Genomic DNA, 26,117 nt, shown 5'->3' with positions numbered 1-26,117 from the left:
GAGGTCTAATCAGTCAACAAGTGATCAATCCCAGTTCAGAAAAGATTCACTGTCTCACTTACAGTCATTACCCTCATTAGAAAGAAACATAAGAGAACATAATCTCACTCACAACACAAAAGGGATTTTCCATTACTCTCAAATAACTGCTCAACGTCCTGTGACATCGCTGAGATAACTTTTAAAACACTGTAGATAGGATGTTTCCCCTGGTTGGTGAGTCTAGAACCAGGGGACACAGTCTCAGAATAAGGCGCAGGCCATTTAAGACTGAGATGAAGTGGGATTCCTTCACTCACAGGGTGGTGAATCTCTACCCCAGAGGAGTATGGAAGCTCAATCATTGGGCATGTACAAGACAGAGACTGATAGATTTCTGGATACTAATGACATCAAAGGATATGTGGATAGTAGAGAAAAATGGCGGAGAGGTAGATGATCAGCCATGATCTGTTTGAATGGCAGAGCAGGCTCGACAGGCCAAATGGTCTACTCCTGCTCCTATTTTTATACTCCTATGTATCTCTCTCCCTGCTTGCTTCCATTTGAATTCTTCCAGTTCTCGTTCTCACTTTACTGATGTAACTCTGTCACTTTGCTACACAGCACCAGTTAGCACATTTAAACAGTATTGAATTGACTGTGAAGTGCTTTGGGATGCTCCAAGGATGTGAAAGGCACTATATAAAAGCAACTCTTTCTCTTTACGCAAGTCTCTCCTCACCTGACTGGTCTCTCTTCTGTTGTCCATGGAGTCTGCTAGGCTGTCAAGCATGTGGTTTTCATCCATGACATGACTATTGTCAATTACATTCAGGGAAACAGGTGACGGGTATTTGAACACATAACTATGGGATAGCTGGGACAATGGGTGGAGGTGAGGGGTGTTGATATTAAACAAAGTCAATAAACTCTCTCAGGAAGGAAAGGCTTTGTGTCTAAGTTTTGATTTTACCAACTGGTGTGGATCCGATTAACAACTATCACATAAAAACAGAAAGCTGATCAGTTCTGATGAAAGACCATCAATATGAAGCATTGGTTCAGTTCCTCGCTCCACAGATATTGCCTGGCCTGCTCAGTATTTCCAGCACTTTGTTTTTATTTCAGATTTCTAGTATCCACAGTATTTTGTTTTTCAAAGACTATCACACATGGTTTCCATATATGATTCTATTTGTATCTTTACACTTTTTTTTAAAGTCATGAGTTATACAGCAAAATAGCAGCAATGTTGGATGTAGGTACTAGGCTCCTTGAGTCAGAGGGGAAGAGCCTGACCAGGAGCTGTTATAACAGATGTGGATAAAAGAAGAACATGGCCAGTGATTGAGCTGCAGTGAAATCTAAGGCAGAGAGGGATTTAGGAATACAGTGAAAAGGGGGCTCTAATTTTGGGGAGGGAGAGTGGGGCTCTGTAAGGAGACAGTGTGGCTCAAGAGCTTGCCTTTCATTGCAGGCCTGAGCCTGGATATGTTAGTGCCTCACTCGGACTAAGATGGGGAGTTTACACTGAGAATGGCCATGCATGAGAACACTAACCTGGGATTAAGAGTAGAGAGACAAGGAGCATTGCACAGGGGTCCAAAGCAAAGAGTATACAGAACCGCTGAGCTTTTAAAACCACAGCAAGGAATGGAGCCCCAGTACTCAGGTTAGGCCTCACTGAAATGCAGTGGAACTGGAACACAGACAGGGAACAGAGCAGAATCCAGGCAAACTAGATCACATAATCAGGGTGGAGTGGGTAAGAGAGCATGCAGACCAGAAACCTTTTTCCCACCAGCCCATGGTGTCACGATTTCACGGATGAATCAGTATCAGTGCTCGACTATATATAGCCTTTCATGACCTCAGAAACCACTTTGCAGTTAACAAAGTATGTTTGAAGTGCAGTCGTGGTTGTAGTGTAAGGAAATATAGTAGTCAATTATTGCACAGCAAGATCCCAAACAATCTCTTTTTTTAGTGTTGCTGGTTGAGGGAATTGAGCTGGATTCCAGGGACGACTCCCCCACTCTTCAAAATAGTGCATAGACTGCCATCTGAGGGGGCAGATGGAACATCAGTTTAATGTCTCATCTAAAAGATGCCAACTTCCAAAGTGTAACTTGCTCATCCTCAACATCACCCATCTCATCAGTTTCACCAAAACCACTGTTCAACCTTTATTTCAAAATATTAGCTGAACAGTAAGCTTTTGTTCTTTGCATTGATATTAAAACAGAGGTTCCATTAGTCTTTGCTGCTTCTCCTAGGATGTCTGCATAAGACAAATGTATTAAAGCTAATTTTTGTACATCATCATGGAACCCTCAAAGGCTACCAGTTACCAAATTATAAAGTAGTGTGCCTCATGTTCTACTTCATTTTTGGTTACAATACCTTAATGTACGAACGCACTGTGGCCTGACATGGTCTTGATCCCAAATGTCAAACCTGTCAGCTAGCTCATTCTGCTCCCCTTCTAGAATGAAAGGATCAGAATTACAAAGCAGTAAGTTCAGGCACTCAGTATAGAACTAGTGTTGGTGTGGGTGCAGGGATAGGGGAGGCACTTGCCCTAGATTTAGGTTTGCAGAGTTTACTGCTGTATTTTCATAATCTCAGTACCACTGGACTAAACTGAAGGATAAGAAAAAACACTGATAACCTATGCTTTCACACATTTCTTTATCGCTTGGTTTTTAGAGCTCTCCCTCGATGATGTATGCAGAAAGATTATGAAATGCTAATGTTCTTGCTCTGTTTAAATTCTTAACCTGTTTTGCAAGCTGTGCAGTGCAAAGTCAAACCATGCGTCAACTTTGGCCTCAGCCTGTGCTAGCATTTCATATACCACAGCTTAATAAGGAAGGGCATGCTATCTTACTGTGAGGAAACAGCTACAGGAAATCACACAGGTCAGCAGTAAAATCACAAGAACACAACATATCTACAACAGCTCAGAATGCAGAAGGAGATAATATCTGCACATCACAGGAAGAGCAGAGTGTCAGCTAGGGAACCAAGTGTCAACTCACACAGATAAGATACGTGAGAACAGCCCACATTCCTGATCAGATATTTTTTTTAAAATAGGTTTTGTTGCAACAATAACTTACATAGCACCTTTAATGTAATAAAACACCCCTAGGCGCTTCACAAGACTGTTATGAAACAAAGAATTATTTCTGAAGAAAATGGCAGCAAAATATTAGACCTGAAGGCAGCGCACTGTCAGCCTATTCAACCATGGCACCATCAGAGCCCAGTCTGATGCTGTCCTCATGTGAAGGGTGGCCACTTGGGTGAGGCTTTGGGAGGCAGGTGGCAATAAGGAACTGTATCCAGGAAGGAAGCAGCATCTTGAGGATGGGAGACAGGCAAATTGAATAAAAATTCTTAACCCTTTGAATCTGCCAACACAGCTGTACCAGAGGCAGCAGAAATACATTTCAGATGAATGTTTGCATTATTTGTTAAATCTGTGCTGTTATGTGAATGCTCTCTTCTCCCAGCTTCAATTGCTTGATGGGTGAGAGCATCAGGAACATGCAGCAAAGGTGGGTAAATGGAATTGAAGTGCAGATCAGTCATAATTTAGATAACAGAATGGCGGACTAAGCTAGAGGGGCCGAATAACCTACTTCTGGTCGTATGTTCTTGGAAGCTGAGAAACCTCCATCATGTCAATGAACAAGGAAAGGAGTCAACCTTAATAATCTCCACAAATTCCATGTTCTACTTCTCCAACTGTGCAGCAGATAACCTTTTCTCTGACCATTCTGAAAGGTGCGAAGTTAATGGGAGACCAAGTCCTGCCTATGTGCAATTTTGGCACCTTCTCTCTGGATGGTACTGGTTCCTGAAGGTCTTTGGTTCACAAATGTACTGTGATACAGAGGTCATTCTCCACACAAACACCAAATGGGCTGAAAACAGCCAACCTAAATCTTTACCCACTAAAGCACAACATGCAGCATTTTCAGAGGGCTCACTGGAGTGTAAATCTTGGCTGATCTTGCTCTGTCCTGACCCCAGGACATAGACTGTAGTAGTAACATATACGTTGCTTCCTTGGTTAAAAGCCATTAACCTGGCCCAGCCCAGGACCTGAACTAGATATAGTTATTCCATTACCAGCAAAGCTCCAACAGAAGGACCCAGCTAGAGAATAGCAGGCTTTTAGTTCTTCACATTCTTATTTTTAAGTGGGAGAAGAACACACCACTAGAATTCTAATTGAGTACAGATATAAACATCAAAGGGAAAGTACAGCAGCTACCTACACTAACCACCGAATACAAAGTACATGGCCAATTGATTGATAAACACAGATAGCTCATTGAACAATATTAAGTCAGCTAGAGTGCGTGGGTTAGCTACCAAACACGATGCAAACACTGATGGTAGACAAGAACTGGGAAAAAATATAATCCAAGATTCTGCCCAGCACATACTGGGAGAAATGGAATAAGTTAAAATGGAGGGCAGAATAGGTGTGTAACAGAACAGGCCCACTTGCTCAGCAGCCCAGTTTTCACTGAGTTACACTGGTTCCATGATTCCCAATACTTGATGAGTATAAAATTCACATCCTTATGTTTAAATTCCTGCAGAGCCTCATCTAGCTCGACAATTCCCCTTACTCATTCTTCTCACTCCGATATCTTTGTTTAACACCCCCCCACTCTTAAATACCATTGGTAGCTGTGCCTTCAATTACCTAAATCCCATACTCCAGGATTCCCCCCTCCCCAGAACCTCACCTCTGCTATTCTAAGATTCTCCACAAACCCACTTCTAACCAAGTGTTTGATCATCCATCTAATTCTGCTCCTCTGCATTAACAGTTGTTTGTGAAGCACTTTAGGGCAGCAGGGGTGGGTTGTGTGGTGATGGTTCTGCATTTACATAGCCTATTTAATGCAAACTGCTTATCTCCACAACTTCCTGATTATGGCCCAAGTATAGTGTATCTCCAAGGGTGCAGAAGAATGCATTGACAATACACAATAAAACATGAGACTGAAATAATCATTTGTCTTTCAATTAAGGCAGACATTGACGATGGAATTCAGCTTTGTCTCCAATGTGCCGTGTCACACTTTGGCCAACTGAGGAAAAAGGTATTGAGGGTCAGGATCTCAAACCCGGGGCTAAGGTCATGGTTTACCAGGAAGCATCGATCCCTGTGCTCCTACATGCTTCAGAGGCTTCGACAACCTATAGCTGACACCTCAAAGCACTGGAAAAGTACCACCAGCGGAGCCTTTGCAAGATCCTCCAAACCCAGTGGCAAAAACTGCGGTGCAACAGCAGTGTCCTCTCCCAGGCAAACGTCCCCAACATCAAGGTACTAATCACTCAGAACCAGTTCGGCTGGGCAGGACCTGTCCTTTGTATACCTGACACCAGGCTGCTGAAGAAACTGCTCTAGTTGGAATTCAGTCACAGCAGAAGGCAGCAGAAACGCTTTAGGGATGTCCTCAAAGCATCCATGAAGAGGTAAAAAAATACTCACTGACGCTAGGGAGATCCTAGCTTGTCATCAGTGAAAATGGAGAAAGCTTATTCAGGAATGCACCAAACACATTGAGAGGCTTTGTTGGGAACGTGCTGAGGTGAAGTCGAGGCATTGGACAGACCCCTGAACAATATCCAACCCTTCAAGCACAGCCTGCCCCACATGGGGTAGAGTCTGCGGATCGCACGATGGACTTATCAGTCATCACAGAACCCAATGAACTAGAGTGGAAGCAAGTCATCCCCGATCCTGAGGGACTGCCTAAGGAGGAGGATAGACAGTGCCCACCCTATCAGCCACAGAGCCCCTGAACAGACAGTGCCATCCTGCCGGTGCCCACACTGAACTAATCAGCACTCCATTATTACCAAACCAACAATGACCAGCTTTGGTTACACACCATTCAACTAATGCACCCTGACTGAGCTCACCGGATACAATACTCACGAGAATGCTTTAAGACAAACAAAAGCAATAAATAGGATAAATAATCTTGAAAACAATCCAACTTACAGCTGTTACAAAAGAAAAACACAATTACCTGGAAAAAGTCAGCAGGGCTGGCAGCATCTGCGGAGAAGAAAAGAGTTGATGTTTCGAGTCCTCATGACCCTTCCACAGAACTGAGCGATATAAGGAGAGGGGTGAAATATAAGCTGGTTTAAGGTGGGGTGGGGGGTTGGGTGGGGGGAGAGAAGTGGAGGGGGTGGTGTGGTTGTAGGGACAAGCAAGCAGTGATAGGAGCAGATAATCAAAAGATGTCACAGACAAAAGAACACAGAGGTGTTGAAGTTGGTGATATTATCTAAACGAATGTGCTAATTAAGAATGAATGGTAGGGCACTCAAGGTATAGCTCTAGTGGGGGTGGGGGGCATAAAAGATTTAAAAATAATGGAAATAAGTGGGAAAAGAAAAATCTATATAAATTATTGGAAAAAAACAAAAGGAAGGGGGAAGAAACAGAAAGGGGGTGGGGATGGAGGAGAGAGGTCAAGATCTAAAGTTGTTGAATTCCAACTTTAGATCTTGACCTCCCTCCTCCATCCCCACCCCCTTTCTGTTTCTTCCTCCTTCCTTTTGTTTTTTCCAATAATTTATATAGATTTTTCTTTTCCCACCTATTTCCATTATTTTTAAATCTTTTATGCCCCCCACCCCAACTAGAGCTATACCTTGAGTGCCCTACCATCCATTCTTAATTAGCACATTTGTTTAGATAATATCACCGACTTCAACACCTCTGTGTTCTTTTGTTCTTTTGTCTGTGACATCTTTTGATTATCTGCTCCTATCACTGCTTGCTTGTCCCTACAACCACACCAACCCCTCCACTTCTCTCCCTCCACCCAACCCCCCACCCCACCTTAAACCAGCTTATATTTCACCCTTCTCCTTATATCCCTCAGTTCTGTGGAAGGGTCATGAGGACTCGAAACGTTAACTCTTTTCTTCTCCGCCGATGCTGCCAAACCTGCTGAGTTTTTCCAGGTAATTCTGTTTTTGTTTTGGATTTCCAGCATCCGCAGTTTTTTGTTTTTATCTTTTACAGCTGTTACAGCTAGATATGGGCCATCAGTGGACTGGCTAATGTACTGTTTCTATTACAGAATACAGCCTAGGGATGAGCGGGCAGCAGGCCATGTGAAGGCTCAGGACAGGAGAGAAGATTTGGTGAAGAGGTGCAATGGTGTTGCCCTCAACCACCCTCGCCCCTCCCCCCAATAGAAGCACTGTGACCCTCACATCAAGTCTCCAGGCAGCTCTAATGACATCAAACTCCATACAGAAAACCTGGGGGAGGGTGGTGGTGTTGGCTGGCGGGGTGCATGGAGACCATGTTTCAGTAAACTATGGGACAGTGGATGGGCATCCATTCACTATAAACTGATCAAAACATGTTTCAACAACTTGTATTTATACAGTGACTTAAATCACTTCACAGGATCATTATCAAGCCAAAGGAAGAGATATCAGGATAGGTGATCCAGAGCTTGGTCAAAGAGAAAGGTTTTAAGTAGAGTCTTATAGCAAGACAGAGAAGTTTAGGGGGAAACTTCCAGGGCCTATTGAACCTGGGTGGCTGCCAATGGTGGAGTGGTGGGAGTGAGGGATGCACAAGGCAGAGTTCGAGGAAATCAGAACCCTCAGAGTCTGGAGGAGGGTGCAGAGAAAGGGAGGAGCAAGGCCATGGGGGGATTTGAACACGAGGATGAGAATTTTAAAACAGAGGCATTGCTTAACTGAGAGCCAATGTAATTTAGTGAGCACAGGGGTGATGAGTGAACCCAGAACTTGGTACGAATTATGATATTTTGAAATTTACTGTATTCTGAAGTACCTATATCTCTTTATTATGTTATAGGGTGTCTTCACTCCAGTAAGGGCAAGACTGTAACAAAGGAACCAAAACCTTCTGGGCCCATTGAAAATAAAAATGTGCTGTGCTTCCATCGTTGTTGGTCTGTACAGGTTATACACCTCTCTGTCTCTTAATCGCCCCCCCAAACCAGGGATTGCTAACGCAACATTTCAACAATGGATTAACTTTTCCATGGAATAATGTCAATAATTTGAAGGATATCACATGATTCAGTATCACGTTGTCCTTCACTAAACATTCAAGCTTCAGTGAGGTGGGAAGAGTTTCTTTCACAGCAACAGAAACATGCTCAAATAAACCAAGAATACCAAAATCCTCACAACTGAGCTATTCAGGAACTCACCTCCAGCTTCAGCCTGTGTGAGCTTGTTTTTATGATGGGTAAACTATTTTGCTTTGTGTTCTCTTTAATCTTCTTTGTGAAAACTTTTCTTACGCATTACCAAGCAGGACTGTGCAATGATTGTGCAAGTCTGCAAGACCTGCACAATCATTGCACAGTGTTGCTTGGTAGTGCATAAGAAAAGTTTTCACAAAGAAGATTAAAGAGAATACAAAGCAAAATAGTTTACCCAGCATATAAACGAGCTCACACAGGACCTAGTGCAATAGTGCTGGGAGAAGTGGATTTTACAGTACCCTTTGTGTAGACATGTATCTCAGAGCATTCACAGTGCTGAACTAGAGATGGTGAAGTAGAAAGGAATAGGGTGAAGAAAATTTAAAATGCAGCTGGAGATTTAAGAGTTTGAAAAGAAGGGAGGGTGGTAGCAATGGGAAGGTGACCAAGCGAATAAGGAGTGACTGAATAAGTGCGCTGTGCAGAGATCAGAGTGCAAGCTGGAGCTTACAGTCAAAGAGAAAGGCTCAGATGAAGAAAGTGGACTCCTTGAAGACCTGAACAAGAGCCAGTGGAATCTGGCAAGGGTGGAGCAATGGAAGTGTGGGGTTGGTGAGAAAGGGGGCACAAGCAAAATATTCAAGATTAATCTACACATGTAATAAGTGGAGAGGAATTGATTCTGGAGATGGCAAAGAGATGGATAGTGGGGCTTGCAGCAGGAGAAGAGAGATGGGGATAGTCATGGACACTGCTGCAGAGATTGGGGGGGTGGGGAGAGAGATACAGCAGGAAGGACGATGCAGAATCAGGCAGAAAGCTGAGGTTAATAATGGAGTTGGGTCAGTCGGAAGTTGTTAGCACACGGCCTGGGGTGGTGGGGTGGGGCCCCTGAGGGTGCTGGAAGGTATTAGAAAAAATGGCTTTGGGTGTAATGATACTGGAATTACAGTTTGTCCATGTATTTCTGGCTCATCATCAAAATTTACAAAAGAGGAATCCGCAGGAGGCAAAAAAAAATTGGATGATTTCAATATGTGGCCGATTGCAACAGCTTCAGCTAAAACCACAAGGGTCTCTGGAGACTACACTTGTAAATCCATTGATTGGACTTCTTGAAAAGATCCAACTGATGGCCCAATGCCAACAGTCAGCCAGAATAACGTTCAGTGAAATCACTGCAATTGCTTTTTGCATCATGTTTCAGCACACCGCTATACATGTTGGAACATGCGGCCAATTTATACATCTACTGTTGGGGATGTAGCACTGGCAACACTTTCCCTCAACTGCACAACAGGCTTGCTGAAAGAAAAATAGACTTTTATTATATAGCACCTTTCACAACATCAGAATGTCCCAAGTGCTGGACAGCTTCAAAGTGTAGTCATTGTTGTCATGTAGAAAATGCAGCAGCCAATTTGAATGGAGCAAGCTCCCACAAACAGCAATGGGACAATGACCAGATAACATTACAGTAATGATGCCTGCAGGTTAAATGCTGACCCAGGATACTGGGGAGAATCTCCCACTCTTCTTTGAAGAGTGCGATGAGATATTTCACATCCAGCTGAGATGGCAGACAGAGCCTCAGTTTAACATCTCACTTAAAGGACCCCAGCTCCAACTGTACAGCACTCCTTCAGTACTGCACTGGAGTGTCAGCCAAGATTTTGTGCTCAAGTCTCTGAAGGGAACAACCATCGGAATTAGGTGAGAGTGCTATCCATTGGGCAATGGTGGACAATTTATAATCCAAGGGCAGGATCCAGTGGATTTATTTTGCTCTTAAAGAACTGGCAATATCAAAAAAATCTCATTTTCCTGCAAAAATGGGACAATTGTGCAGTTTCTGCTAACTGCAAAGCATAAAAGAGTTTATAGAAACCACTTCCAGGGTCTATGACTGATAAACAGGAAACTGTAAAAGGAAGCCTGAATGTACCAAACTCGTCATTTCAATCAAATCCTTAACCTTAAGTCACAAATGGGGCATCAGACCTTCAATGGTACTTATCATGAGATATGTAATAATCAGCCATAGAGGCCAGGATGGACCCCAGCAAGTTAATCTCACTCAACACCAGCAGGGATACCATTAGCATTCTCAGGAAGGTGAGGAAGAAATCACATCGTTGCCACCAAGGCCACTGATTCATGTATTTTGTGGAAAAGTGGAGAGAATATGCAGAATTCTGACCGCAAAAACACCAGCAAAATATTCCAGAACCAATTGGTACTCAAAAGCAAAATTTGCTGAATTAATGATCCTGGGAACAGTAGCTTCCTGCTTGTTGTTACTTGCGGGTAAGTGGGAGAACAAGACAAAAGTCAGCAGGGTTGAACAGATGACCCTCACCATCGACCCACATTTCACCTGGGTGAGATAATGGTGAGGGGCCACAGAGTATGGAAGGATCTCTGGGCAAAAGTCGCCACTTTTAAGGGGAATGGGGGTAAGGAAAGATAAGAGGGAAACCTGTAAGGAAAAAGCAGGAGAAATTAAATCCTTACAGCACCAGGTTGGACAACCTCTTAAATAAAAACAGAAAATGCTGGAAAAACTCAGCAGGTCTGGCAACATCTGTAGAGAGAGAAATAGAGTTAACATTTTGAGCCTGTATGAAATCTTATCTGTATTCAAAAACCAATGCAGGCTGAAGCCTCATCTTTTAATATTCTTCATGTATTTCAAGTTCCTCTCAATCACAGCCCGCTAATTTGATTTGCAGGGTAAAGCGGTTTACACATCAAGTCTGAAAAATTCTTTGTAAAAAAGAAATAGATTTAAAAAGCCGTTACTACATGTTGAATAAATTTACATGTACCATTACTTTACCCAGGCGATAACTAGGTTCTTAAGCAAGGCCACAGCAGAACAAGATCACAGTTTGTTCTGTAAAGCCATGCTGGGTGGTACTTTTCTGAGTTTGCGCAGAACTGACCAAATCTTAGCCTTATGGACTAAATCAAATTGGTGGCATAATGGTAAAGCCGCCAGGCTGGCAATCCAGAGGCCTTCGTTTATGTCAGAGTTACACAGCACCGAAACATCCTGCGGACATGGGTTCCAATTCCACCAAGGCAGCTAGTGGAATTGAAATTCAATCAATTAATAAATCTGGAATTAAAGGCTAATCTCAGTAATGGTGACTATGAAACTATCATTGATTGGCCTAAAAACCCATCTGGTTCATCATTGTCACTTTAGGGAGTGAAATCTCAGGGGAGGAGTGGAATTGTCACTGGACTGGTAATAATGTGGGGACCCGGGTTCAAATCAAGTGGTGGAATTCAATATTGAATTCAATAGAAATTGTCCTAATCTGGCCTACATGTGACTCCAGACCCACAGCAATGACTCTTAACTGCCCTCTGAAATGCCACTCAGTTGTATCAAACCGCTAAAAAGCCCAAAAGGAATGAAACTGGACGGACCAGCTGGCATCAACCATGCGAGTCTACCTATTCAAAATATTTTTCAACAGAGAATTTTTCAGACTTGATGTGGTATACAGCTCCACCTTGCAAATCACTGCAAATGACAACAGCAAACTCAGCCCTGTCAACCCTGCAAAATCCTCCTTACTAAAATCTGGGGGCTAGTGCCAAAATTGGGAGAGCACTCATAGATGAGTCAAACAACAGCCTGACATAGTCATCCTCACAGAATCATATCTTACAGGCAATGTCTCAGACACCACCATCACCATCCCTGGGTCTGTCCTGTCCCACTGGTAGGACAGACCCAGCAGAGATGGCATAATGGTATACAGTCGGGAGGGAGTTGCCCTAGGTATCCTCAAAATCAACTTCGGGCCCATGAACTCTCATGGCATCAGGTCAAACATGGGCAAGGAAGGCAATGTGGTGCTTTGTCACTGGACTAATAATCCAGAGACCCAGTATAATGCTCTGGGGACCCAGGTTCAAATCCCGCCCCAGCAGATGGTGGAATTTAAATTCAATAAAAATCTGGAATTAAAAGTCTAATGATGACCATGAAACCATTGTCGTAAAAACCCATCAGGTTCACTAATGTCCCTTTTGTCCCTTAGGGAAGGAAATCTGCCGTCTGTACCTGCTCTGGCCTACATGTAACTCCAGACCCACAGCAATGCGGTTAGCTCTTAAATGCCCTCTGAACAAAGGCACTTAGGGATGGGTAATAAATGCTGGCCTAACCCACATCCCATGAACGAATAAAAAACACATCTAAAGGCACTGGACATTCAAAGGCAATGAGGCTGACAACACTCTGGCAGTAGTACTGAAGACTAATGCTCCAGAACTAGCCTGCCCCCAGCCAAGCTGTTCCAGTACAGCTACAACAATGGCATCTACCTGGCAATGTACAGTATGTCAAGTACACAAAAAACAGGACAAATCCAACCTAGCCAATTACCACCCCATCAGCTTACTCTTGATCATCAACAGAATGATGGAAGATGTCGTTGACAGTCCTATTAAGCCACACTTACTCAGAAATAACCTGCTCATTGACGCTTAGTTTGGGTTCCGCCAGGGTCACTTGGCTCCTGACTTCATTACAGCCTTGGTCTAACCATTGACAAAAGAGCTGAACACAAGAGAATGACTACCCTTGAAGTCAGTGGAAATACCTAGCACAAAGGAAGGTAGCTGTGGTTGTTGGAGGCCAATCATCTTAGACCCAGGATATTGCTGCAGGAGTTCCTCAGGGTAGTGTCCTAGGCCCAACCATCTATAGCTGCTTCATCAATGACCTTCTTTCCATCATAAGGTCAGAGTTGCGGATGCTCACTGATGATTGCACAATTTTCAGCGACATTCACGACACCTCAGATACGGAAGTAATCTGTGTCCATACGCAGCAAGATTTGGACAACATTCAAGCTTGAACTGATAAGTAGCAAGTAACATTCGTGCCACACAAGTGCTAGACAATGACCATCTCCAACAAGGGAGAATCTAACCATTTCCTCTTGATTTTCAGCGGTGTCAGCATCGCTGAATCCCCCACTATCAACATCCTGAGGTTTATCATTGGCCAGAAGCTGAACTGGATCAACCACATAAATACCGTCTGAGTGAAGAAATTCCTTCCCATCTGAGTCTTAAATGGCCTGCCCCTTATTCTGAGACTGTGCCCCTGGTTGTAGACTAACTAGCCAGAAGAAACAGCCTGTCCACATCAACCTCATCGAGCCCTGTAAAAATTTTGTAAGTTTCAATGAGGTCACCTCTCTTTGAAACTCTGAAGAATACAGGCCCAGTTTCCTCAGTCTCTCATCATAGGACAAACCCGCCATCCCAGGGATTAGTCTGGTGAGCCTCCGTTGCACTCCCTCTGTGACAAGTATATCCTTCCTTAGGTAAAGGGGCTGTCCTGGACAGGGTATAACAGCTGGTCATAGTCTACATTATCTAGGCAGCTCCAGATTTTAAAAACAGAACCCACATCACCAAGCAATGAGAGGAAGAAGAAAAATACCTTCTTGCAATTTTCGCTCCCATTGAGCATGATCACAGTCCATCTACCTCTAATCAATGATAGATGGAAAACATACTCCAAAGGAGCGAATTACGGGATGCAGAGTACAAAAGCTTGGGTGTCACCAAACCACGTCTGTGGTCACCTGAAACCAGAGGCTAAGTTACAGCCTTTAACTGAGGTTCTCAGTGTTCGCCATTTGCCAAAAAGTCCAGAGGTTGCTTTATTACCAAGGGCAGGGTCAGAGGACAGGTGACTGCTGCACTGACAGCAGAGTGATATTAACCAGAACCGCAATGTGGCTTCCTGGAACCAGCATGGTGTTGCTGCGTGGTGTGAATTTATTATACAGCAATCTGAGTGGGAAGCCATCCATCCCTATAAAAATTGTCACTCAGAATTATTCACACTGCAGCATAATAAAATGCAGCTTTTAATCCAATTATAGAAAAGGATTCAAAGTTCCTTAGAGAGCTCCTCATTTTACTGAAGAAACACTTCTTGTAATCAGCTCAACGGCCTTTATCAACTTCCTTGCCTCATGTCCTTAACTTACACTGACACCCTAGTGCAGTACTGAGGGAATGCTGCACTGTCAGAGGTGCTATCTATTGATTAGGCATTAAATCATGACACCATCCTGCACTCTCACGTGGACATAAAAGATTTCACAATACTATTCGCAGAACAGCAGGCAAGTTCGCCCGTGTCCTGAGACAACACTTACCCCTCAATCAAAATCACATTAAAAAACTGTTAATTATCACATCACTGTTTGTGGAGTCTTGCTGTGCACAAGTTGATTGAGTGCTCTGCTACAAAAGGAAGAATTGAGGGAGGACTGACTAAACTGATGTGAGGTCATGATTAAACAGCCTGTCAACACTCACTGCTTAGGCTTGTACATAAAGGATTATTTCAGTGATTGAAGGGTCAATCAGCAGGATAGACTTCCGAGGGAGTTGGTGAAAATAACAGTGTATATTCATTCAAATACAGATTGGATTTAACATTTTGGGATACAGTATATGAGTAATTAGAGACATAATGTGGTCCAAATGAAAGGTTAAACCAAGGCCCCATTTACCCTCTCAGTGCAATGGGGTCTTTTACACCCTTCTATCTCCTGGCCAATATTTATCCCTCAAACAACATCACTAAAACAGATCATCAGGATACTTTCACATTGTGGGAGTTTGCTGTGTGCAAGTTGGCTGCTGTATTTCTTACATTACAAGTGACTATACTTTTTCATTCTAAAACACTTTGAAGTACACTAAGAATGTGAAAGGTTCTAAACAAGTGTAGCTTCATTCTCATTTCAGATATGATGCATACACCCATGTACACACTTATCCCTTCAACGATAAATGCATCTTTTAAAAAATGAATAACCTCAAAAAAGGTCCAATTGAGAACAAACTGATGCACTTGATATGAGACCTTCATTCTTTCTAGTTAGTTGCTGCCTGTATCCATCAACACATTAATAATGATCATTGTTTACTCTCCACAGTAAAGGTACTGCTCTTGAACTTTAGTCTGAATGCATGAAAAATAATTCTGAGCTTGGCATCACTCAATTCCCCTGCCAGTCTCTATTGTCAAACACACTAAGAGCTTTCCTTCCATTCCTCACCCAGTTTTTCATTCCATTTTCTCCTCTCTAATCTGCTCTCAATGAACCTTACAGTGCATTTTCACAGGCCCAGGTAGCCCTCTGGTATCTCATTCAAATTGGGATTCTTTATGTGTAAGTCTAGGCTGTGACCATTAACAGGCTCTTAACCCAGGGTGACATAACAGCAAGTTGGATCCTCCCTCAATGTCCACACTTCCTTCACCCAGCCGATTCCCAGGCAATAATTAGAAACCGAGGTACCTGCTCCTCTCTCCAGCCAGGGCCACAGCTGAAATCGATTAATTCAGCCCAGGGAATGCAACCAGTGACCTTTTCTGGCTGGTCTATACTAGGCAATGCGCTGACCTACTGGAACATGTGGGAAGTTCCAGCATGAGGTTGTGGTGGTTTGTATTCAGTATGGAACAGGCTGTTAATTCAGATTAAAAGTGTATGAGATCCGGAAACACTTTGAAGGGACGAGAAGAATTTTTTTTCTCTCGGAGGGTGGTAAGTCTGTGGAACACTCTTCCCCAGACAGCGATGGAGGCCAGATCATTGACTATTTTTAAGGCTGGGTTAGATATATTCTTGACTGACAAGGGAGTCAAAGGATATGGGGATGGGAGGGAAAGTGGAGTTGAGGCCACAATCAGATCAACTATGATCTTATCAAATGGCAGAGCAGGCTCGAAGGGCCGAATGGCCTGCTCCTGCTCCTAATTTGAATGTATGTTAAGGGAAAACAATCCCATTCCCAATCTACTGAAGTTAGTCTTCAGCATTCACTGTGTTATGCACACAAAATGGAGGGGTAGAGAATGTACTAATCAGAATAATATTCCACATCACATTCCAAACTCACGACCTTTGCCATCTAGAAGGCAAGGGCAGCAGACACATGGGAACCCCCCAACCGCAAGTTCCCCTCCGAACCACTCAGCATGCTGACTTGGAACGGTATTGTCATTCCTTCACAGTCGCTGGGTCAAAATCCTGGAACTCTTTCCTCAACAGTACATGGACTTCACCTTCTCAAGGGCAATTAGGGATGAGCAACAAACTCTGGCCAATGTTCACATCCTGAGAGTGGAAAAGAACATCCCACAGGAAAGCACTGCTAAATCCTGAAACCATTGTTTTTTTTTTGAAAAACAGCAAAGAAAATGATTCCACACTTAATCTATTCAGAAGGGAAACAGAAAAAGGAAGTGAGAGACACACAGCAATGTGCTGCTTGTTAAGAAAGGTTAAAGAGCACAGCCTGAAGGAATGCAGGAAATCTTTACTATTCCAGTTTGTTAAGTGAAACCACAAATTACAATGCTCCACAGAGCTGAAGTTGCAGAATCAAATCTACTGCTTTTATCAATCTGGCCTTGGGGGTTCAGTGAAGCTGACAGACATTGCTCTCCCCATTGTTCGTTCACTGGAATCATGACTTTAAATTGAGTCTGGGTGCTTGAAGCCTGGCCTCGTACACTTGCGCAATCTCACCAACTGAGTTCCTGAAATCTTTCCAGGCAGCAGATCAGTGACGAAGCATCACTGCCCACTTCCAAGAAACAGACAAAAAAACCTCACTATTGCAATGTCTCATCCTGTTGTTATGTAGTGCAGTTTTTAGATGACTGTGTGCAGACTGTACAAAACGGCCCAACAACTAACCTCATACAATAGATGAAACAAGCCCTGGAACATTGTTTATTATAGATAATCTTTGGGTTCTGATGTTCACAAATCCTCTACTGTCAATCCCAACCTCATATTTAAACATGCTGCCTGAATAAAGTGTTAAAGTAGGTCTTCCAAACAAGATCATTCCAGTATGGGCCATGGACCCTGCTGGAAATTCAGTGGTTCCTGAAACTGCCAGTGTGCAATGTCCAGCGAAGCCAACATCAAGCTTGGCTGCAATGCATGCTACAGTCAAACAGCCCACCTGATACTCTCACTCCAGTTCTACAAATGAAGTATTTAGGAGAAACACCATAATGTAGGGAAAGGGAAGACAAAAAAATTGGATTTTTTGTTTAAAAAGCAAGTAAATGAATTAAAACCCTACTCCACTTGCTAAACACTACAAATCCACCCAAGCTCTATTTACTGACGTACGGAACAAATTTACATTGCTGACTCAAACGAGACTGGAAGCCTGAGACACGGACAGCAATCAGGACAGGGCATTCAGATTACTCAGCTACTTCCTCCTCAAAGCAAGTACAAAAAAACCCCAAAATGTCCCAGCAATGAAACACCAGCCGACCTGAACAGCAGCAAAACAGTGAAGAAGGCAAATGCTGACTGCTCCATAACTCAGGGCAGATCAAACTCATGTTTATCTCATGTACAAATACTAGGATAAGCCAAACAGACTGGGTTACACTGACAGCTCATTGAAGGCAGATTCCAGGATTGTTCCCTAGACAGGAAAAGGCTCGATATTTAACAAGGGCTGGGGCAGTACTCTCAGCTCCTGCTCATCATCCAGACTAACACCAGGAGTGCCCAGTCCCCCTGTCCATATCCAGATTGACACCAGGAATGCCCAGTCCCCCTGCCCATATCCAGACTGACACCAGGAGTGCCCAGTCCCCTTGTCCATATCCAGACTGACACCAGGAGTGCCCAGTCCCCCTGTCCATATCCAGACTGACACCAGGAGTGCCCAGTCCCCCTGTCCATATCCAGATTGACACCAGGAATGCCCAGTCCCCCTGTCCATATCCAGACTGACACCAGGAGAGCCCAGTCCCCCTGTCCATATCTAGACTGACACCAGGAATGCCCAGTCCCCCTGTCCATATCCAGACTGACACCAGGAGTGCCCAGTCCCCCTGTCCATATCCAGACTGACACCAGGAGTGCCCAGTCCCCCTGCCCATATCCAGACTGACACCAGGAGTGCCCAGTCCCCCTGCCCATATGCAGACTGACACCAGGAGTGCCCAGTCCCCTTGTCCATATCCAGACTGACACCAGGAGTGCCCAGTCCCCCTGTCCATATCCAGACTGACACCAGGAGTGCCCAGTCCCCCTGTCCATATCCAGACTGACACCAGGAGTGCCCATTCCCCCTACCAATATCCAGAGTGACACCAGGAGTGCCCAGTCCCCTGTCCATATCCAGCCTGACACCAGGAGTGCCCAGTCCCCTTGTCCATATCCAGACTGACACCAGGAGTGCCCAGTCCCCCTGTCCACATCCAGACTGACACCAGGAGTGCCCAGTCCCCCTGTCCATATCCAGACTGATACGACGCGTGCCCAGTCCCCCTGTCCATATCCAGACTGACACCAGGAGTGCCCAGTCCCCCTGTCCATATCCAGACTGACACCAGGAGTGCCTAGTGTCTCTGCCACTCTCTCCCAGCTGGAGGCACCGTCTCTGTCGGATGCCCTGACACCAGTTGGTGATCTGGTGCCGTTCAGCAAAGGGAGGCATCACAGCCCGGCTTCCCCTGGATCCCCCGGCCCCCCCGGCCCTGCTACCTCGGCTGCCGCAGTCCGCACACTCCTTGCTGTCCTGCAGCATCTCCCGGAGCAGCTCCTGGTGCCGCTCGTTCTGCCGCTGCTGTCGCTCCCGTTCCGCCCGGGTCGCCATCTTCATCAGGGGGAAAGCGGCACCGGAAACAGGGAAAGTACCTCCGGCAAAGAGGGAGTACTTCCGGAGAATACACTTCCGGGGCGGGGTCAGTGAGAGGGAATGGATAAGTGACCCTGGGGACAGAGCCGGACCCTTACCCTGACCCCATCCCAACACCCACCCACACCCCCATCTCAACCCACAATCTGACCCCAAACCGCACCCTGAGCCCCATCCCACCACCCAAATCCCACCCTAACCCCATCCCAATCCCCAAATCCCACCCTGACTCCCAACCCAACCCCTAAATCCCACCCTAACCCCATCCCAACACCCAAATCCCACCCTGACCCCATCCCAACACCCAAATCCCACCCTGACCCCATCTCAACACCCAAATCCCACCCTGACCCCATCCCAACACCCAAATCCCACCCTGACCCCATCCCAACACCCAAATCTCGCCCTGAGCCCCATCCCAATACCCAAATCCCACCTTGATCCCCCAACCCAATGCCCATCCCAACCCCCAAATCCCACCCTGACCACATCCCAACACCTAAATCCCACCCCTGACTCCCAACCCAACACTCAAATCCCACCCTGACCCATCCCAAATCCCACCCTGACCCCCATCCCAACACCCAAATCTCACCCTGACCCCCAATCCAACACTCAAATCCCACCCTGACCCATCCCAAATCCCACCCTGACTCCCATCCCAACACCCAAATTCCACCTTGACCCCCCAACCCCCAAATCCCACCCTGACCACATTCCAGCACCCAAATCCCACCTTGACCCCTGACCCAACACTCAAATCCCACCCTGACCCATCCCAAATCCCATCCTAACCCCATCCCAAATCCCATCCTAACCCCATCCCAACATCCAAATCCCACCCTGACCCCCAACACAATCCCCAAATCCCACCCTGACCCTCATCCCAACCTCCACCCACACCCTGACTCCAAATCCTATCCTGACCCCCATCCCAACTCCCACTCATACCTGACCCCAAATCCTATCCTGACCCCCATCTCAACCCCCACCCACATCCTGACCCCAAATCCTAACCTGACACCCATCCCAGCCCCACCCACACCTTAAACCCAAATCCCACCCTGATCCCCATCCCAACCACCACCCACACCCTGACCCTAAAGCCCACCCTGACCCCATTCCAACCCCACCCACACCCTGAACCCAAATCCCACCCTGACCCTCATCCCAACCACCACCCACACCCTGAACCCAAATCCCACCCTGTCCCTAACCCCCACCCTGACACTCATCCCCACTCCAATCCCCACTTTGATCTTAAACCCCACCCTAACCTTCTTGCCCCCTTTCCTGCTCCAAACCCCTCCAGTTTGTTCCCAAATCCATTCCCTCCTTTCCCCAAACTCCACGTTTCAATCCCTCCAATTAGATTTCAGCTCCACTCTTACTAAAATCACAAATTATATTTTATGGATGATGTTTGATGCTAACCCCACTGCAGTGAGTTGGCGAGGTATTTAATCGGGTGGGTATGGACCTCGTCCAAAGGTACTCAGTGCATGATCAAGTGATCCAGCATGGGGGCAGCGGTGCGAGGCACAGAGCCACCCTGCCCTTACTGCCAACCCCACCAACCTCCACTCCATCTCCTGCAACTCTGACCCACTGATCTTTCCTGCACTATCACTCACCTCTGGCCTAGGAACCAGCGACACTCCGAGTCCTCTGGTTGAATGTTGTACCAGCAGCAGCCACTACCTCCATGGCAGCACTGCTAGCCAATAGAGCTGCTGGCCTCTGTTTGGCTGGAAACTTCTACTGCTGCCCAGTTACTTGCTGGAGTGGCACTTAGTTCAGCAAGCCTTACCAAAAAGAGGCAACACGGTGTTCTTGAAAACTCTCCAGCCAGCGAGCTAGATCCCTATCGCCTTCATTAAATACCACCCAACGTGACTATGCAAAGATAAACTTTCCCTCCTTGTCTTTCTCGACCTGTGTGCAGCCTTTGACGCTCTAGACCACACCAAACCCTTCTAATGCTTCTCCACCATCATCCAGTTCGTTGGTACTACACTTAACTGGTTACATTTTTATCTGCCTATTCATAGCTGAAGAATCACAATCAAATGCTTCTCTTCCCACTGCTGCTCCATTTCCTCCGGTGTATGTTGAGGATCTATTATTGGTTGCCTCTTGTTTCTCATCTACATGCTGCCCCTTGGGATCATAAATGGGGAAGAGATAGCAGAGGCATTACCAACATATTTAATAATTTATTAGAAATTGATGTTACAAAAAGAACTGGAGAATAGCTAATTCCTGTACTTAAGAAGGGGCCAGAACATGTATGGGGAATTGTAGATCAGTCAGCTTAACATCAGTGGTTGGAAAAAATGGAATCTCTACTCAAGGAGAAAATAGAAGAACATCCAGAAATGAGAAATATAATAATGAATAATTAGCATGGATTTCAAAAGGGAAAATTTTGCTTGACCAAATTTATTGATTTTTTTTGATGAGGTAACAGAATAGACAATGGGAAAGCAGTAGATGTAATTTATCTGGATTTTCAAAATAAGGACGGTAAAGTGCCCCATAATCGACTAATGAATATGATCAGAAAATGTGGATTCAGGGAACAAGTGGGAGAATGGATTGCTAGCTGGCTTCAAGACAGAAAGCATAGAGTGGGAGTAGAGTATCAGAAGGTTGGAAGTGGTTCCACAAGGATCAGTGCAGGGACCACTGCTGCTCACAATTTACATCAATAAATTGGACTTTGGAGTCAAAAACATCATTTGTAAATTTGTAGATGACACCAGTACATTTGGGGCAGTGGGGGGTGGGTGCAGGGATGGTCAATCCTGAGGAGGAGAGTGACAAATTACAAGAGGAGACAAATAAACTTGAAAAATGGGCAAATAATTGGCAAATGAAGTTCAATCTATATAAATCTGACACAGTATATTTTGGTAGGAGGAATAGGAAGGACACATTCCTCAGAAGGTACAAGTCTAGATGAGGTCGAGGAACAAACTGATCTTGGAGTACAAATACATCAATCACTAAAGGGGACCATAGGTTACCAAGGTCCTTACAAAAAGAAAACCAAGCATTGGTTTTATTTCTAGAGGAAAAGTAAGTAAGTTATACAAAACCTGTATTGAACCTTGGTTACACCACACTGAGGGCACTGTGTGCAGTTCTGTTCGCTATATTATAAAGAGGATATAGAGGCACTGGAGAGAGCTCAGAGAATATTTACAAGGATGATACCAGAAATGTGTGAGTATACATATTAAGAAAGGATTGACAGGCCAGGTTTCTTTTCTCTTGAAAAAAGAAGACTTGAGGGATGACCAAATAGAGGTCTGTATAATTCTGAAAGGATTTGACTGAGTAGATACAGCTCTCTCTGCCCCCCCCCCCCACACACCTTAAACCAGCTTATATTTCAACTCTTTCTTGGACTCGAACTCAAGTTCTGTCGAAGGGTCATGAGGACTCGAAACGTCAACTCTTTTCTTCTCCGCCGATGCTGCGAGACCTGCTGAGTTTTTCCAAGTAATTCTGTTTTTGTTTTGGATTTCCAGCATCCGCAGTTTTTTTGTTTTTAACAGAGGGAATGTTCCCTCTTGTGGTGAGAATGTAGAACTCGCTACCACAGGGGGTGGTTAAAGTGAATAGTATAGAGACATTTAAGGGGAAATTTGACAAGTATTTGAGGAAGAAGGGACTGGAGAGTTATAATGGTAGATTTAAATGAGGGAAAATGTGAGGAGGCTCGAGTGGAGCATAAACACCAGCATGGACTGGTTGGGCTGAATGGCCTGTTAATGTGCTGAATATCCTATGTAATTCCATGTAACATCATCCAAAAACAAAATGTTAATTTTCATATGTGCGCTGACAACACCTCGCTCTATATCACCACCACCTTTGGACCCCTCCACTGTTGCTAAATCATAGAATCACAATTTACATCAATAAATTGGACTTCGGAGTCAAAAACATCATTTGTAAATTTGTAGATGACACCAGTACATTTGGGGCAGTGGGGGGTGTGTGCAGGGATGGTCAATCCTGAGGAGGAGAGTGACAAATTACAAGAGGAGACAAATAAACTTGAAAAATGGGCAAATAATTGGCAAATGAAGTTCAATCTATATAAATCTGACACAGTATATTTTGGTAGGAGGAATAGGAAGGACACTTATTCCTCAGAAGGTACAAGTCTAGATGAGGTCGAGGAACAAACTGATCTTGGAGTACAAATACATCAATCACTAAAGGGGACCATAGGTTACCAAGGTCCTTACAAAAAGAAAACCAAGCATTGGTTTTATTTCTAGAGGAAAAGTAAGTAAGTTATACAAAACCTTCAGCAGCTGGTGGTGATGTTGGGGGAAAACACCGAGCAAGGAAATTGGTTGGCCCCTATGAGCCCTCCCTGAAGGCTGTAGTGTCTTTTGACAAGTCGAGGGGTGGTGCCAGATGCTGTGAGATGAGGCCTCAACTCCAATTTCCCGCCCTCTCCCTATAACCTTTCAACCCATTACTAATTAAAAATCTGTCCATCTCCTATTTAAATTTATTCAGCGTCTCAGCATCCACTGCACTCTGAGGTAGTGAATTCCACAGATTCACGACCCTTTGAGAAAAGTAACTCCTCCTCATCTCTGATTTAAATCTACCACCGCTTAGCCTAAAACTATGGCCTCTCATTCTAGAATGCCCCACAAGGGGAAACGTCCACTCTGTGTCTACTTTGTCTATCCTCTTTCGCATCTTATATACCTCAATTAGATCTCCTCTCATCCTTCTAAACTCTAGCGAATGCAGGCCTAAACTGCTCAATCACTCCTCATAAGACAAGCCCTGCATCTCTGGAATCAATCTAGTGAACCTCTGAGCCGCCTCCAATACAACTACATCCTTCCTCAAGTAAGGGGACCAAAACTGTGCACAGTTCTCTAGATGCGGTCTCACCAATGCCTTGTACAGTTGCAACAACACTTCCCTATGTTTATACTCTATTCCTTTAGCAATAAATGCCAAAATTCCATTTGCCTTCCTGAATACCTTCTGTACTCCCTCTTTCACCACAACCTGGGTAACTTCTTCCTTCTTCCTTGGGAAAGACAGATGCAAAGTATTAATTTAACACCTCAACTGTGCCGTCTGTCTCTACACATAAATCCCCATTTTGATCCCTAATTGGCCCCACTCCTCCTTTTACCATCCTGTCACTATTTATATGCCAATCAGGGACTTTTGGATTCCTTTTTATATTAGCTGCCAGTCTCTTTTCATACTCCTGTAAATTAGCAGACTGCTTATCTGACATCCAGTATTGCACGAGCAGAAATTTCCTCCAATTAAATATTGGAAAGACTAAAGCCGTTGTTTTCAGCCCTCACTCCAAACTCTGTTCCCTAGATACTGACTTCATCCCTCTCCCTGGTAGCTTATTGAGGCTGGACCAGACATCGGTGTCATATTTGACTCCTGAGATGAGCTTCCAACCACATGTTTGTGCCTTCACCATGACCGCCTGTTTCCAACTCCGCAGTACTGCCTGAGCTCACGCTGCCTCCTCAGCTTAAATGCTGCTGCAACCCTCATGCACGCCTTTGTTAAGAAATGAAAAGACAGAAAGTTAGAGAGACAAAAAGAGATAAAGATGGAGGGTGGATACAGAGATACAAAGAGAGATGCAGAAGTAAATGGGGAGAGATAGAGAGAGATAGAAACACCAGGATAGAAACAGAATGAGAGAATCAGATAATCGTTACAGTGCAGGAGGCCATTCAGCCCACTACGATCGCACCGATCTCCGAATGAGTAACACACCAAGTACCATTCCCCACCTTTTCCCTGTACCCCTGCACATTCTTCCTTTTCAGATAACAGTCTAATTCCCTTTTGAATGCTTCAATTGAACTTGCCTCCATCACACTCTCAGACAGTGTATTCCAAACCTTAACCACTCACTGTGTAAATTTTTTTTTCTCATATTGCTTTTGCTTCTTTTGTCATTACTCTAAACCTGTTCCCTCTCATTCTGATTCTTTCATGAGTGGGAACAGTTTCTCCCTATCTACTCTGTCCAGACCCCTCATGATTTTGAATACCTCTATCAAATCTCTTCTCAGCCTTCTTTTCTCTAAGGAAAACAGTCCTAACTTTTCCAATCTATCTTCATAATTGAAATCTCTGGAACCATTCTCGTGATTCTTTTCTGCACTTTCACTGTTTTCAATTGCTTCCTAAAGTGTGGCACCCAGGACTGGACAAAATACTTAAGAAATAAAGAGACAGATACAGACTGAGAGAAAGAGAAACAGAGAGTGAAAGAAAAACTAATGGAGCATCAGAGAGAAAGGACTAGAGAGAAAGGAAAATAGTAAACAGGGAGAGATAGAGAATAAGATACAGAGTGGGAAGACGGCGTGAAAATGGGGAAACAGTAAAAGAGAGAGAGACAGTGCAAAACTCATAGAGAAATTTGATCTATTCTATAATGCTACTTTGATGTTTACTGCTTGGACACCATGATGCAGTCTTGTTGAAGCTGCAAAGAAGTCTTTATTAACATTACTGAACTATGTACATATTTATAGTAGAGGGTAAAGGTATGGAGAGGACCCCATACTAGGTACACATGTTGACACCTATCTCTAGATTGCCCTTAGCTCTGGGCCATGTGACTTCTTGCATCACCACATGGGCAGCACTCTAATCAGTCTCATGTTAACTCTTTAGGTACCAGATCCTTCTGCTACAAAGCTGACAGATGGAGATAGTCAGAAAAAACACCAGGGAGAATGAAACAGAACAAGGGAGTTAGAGCTACAGAGAGAGAAAGACAAGGACAGAGGCAAAGAGAGAGAAAAACAGAGAGATAAATCGAGAATCAGAGACAGCTAGAGATACGATAGAAACAGTGACAAAGTGTGAGAGACAGACACAAAGTGATAGACTGAGTTGGAGAAAGAGAGCTGGAGAGACAAATAGAAAGAAACAGAGTGAGACAGAGAAACGCAAGAGGCAGAGAAAGCCAATGAGAAAGTCACATAGAGAGAAAGTTAGAAAAATAGAGAGAGAAACAGAGAGAAGAAAACAGAGGGAGATTGTGAGTAGGAGATAGAGGAGCAGAGAAATAGAAACAGGAAGATAGAAACAGTAGAAAATGGAAAAGCA

General features: G+C 44.5%; 1 protein-coding gene across 1 annotated transcript in view; it reads right to left on the bottom strand.

Moving 5' to 3' along the window:
* Positions 1-18,947, bottom strand: part of LOC121291542 (stromal membrane-associated protein 2-like) — a 52,244-nt gene extending 33,297 nt beyond the window's left edge. Inside the window, exon 1 of the mRNA XM_041212893.1 lies at positions 18,818-18,947. Coding sequence (XP_041068827.1) covers positions 18,818-18,935 — 118 coding nt within the window. The 5' untranslated portion in view covers positions 18,936-18,947. The remainder of the gene's footprint in view (positions 1-18,817) is intronic.
* Positions 18,948-26,117: the final 7,170 nt, after the last annotated feature.

Source organism: Carcharodon carcharias, chromosome 19 (genome assembly GCF_017639515.1).
Source record: "Carcharodon carcharias isolate sCarCar2 chromosome 19, sCarCar2.pri, whole genome shotgun sequence".
In the NCBI taxonomy this organism is placed as follows: domain Eukaryota; kingdom Metazoa; phylum Chordata; class Chondrichthyes; order Lamniformes; family Lamnidae; genus Carcharodon; species Carcharodon carcharias.
The sequence above is the reverse complement of the archived record's forward strand: the minus strand, read 5'-3'. Positions and strand labels throughout refer to the sequence as shown.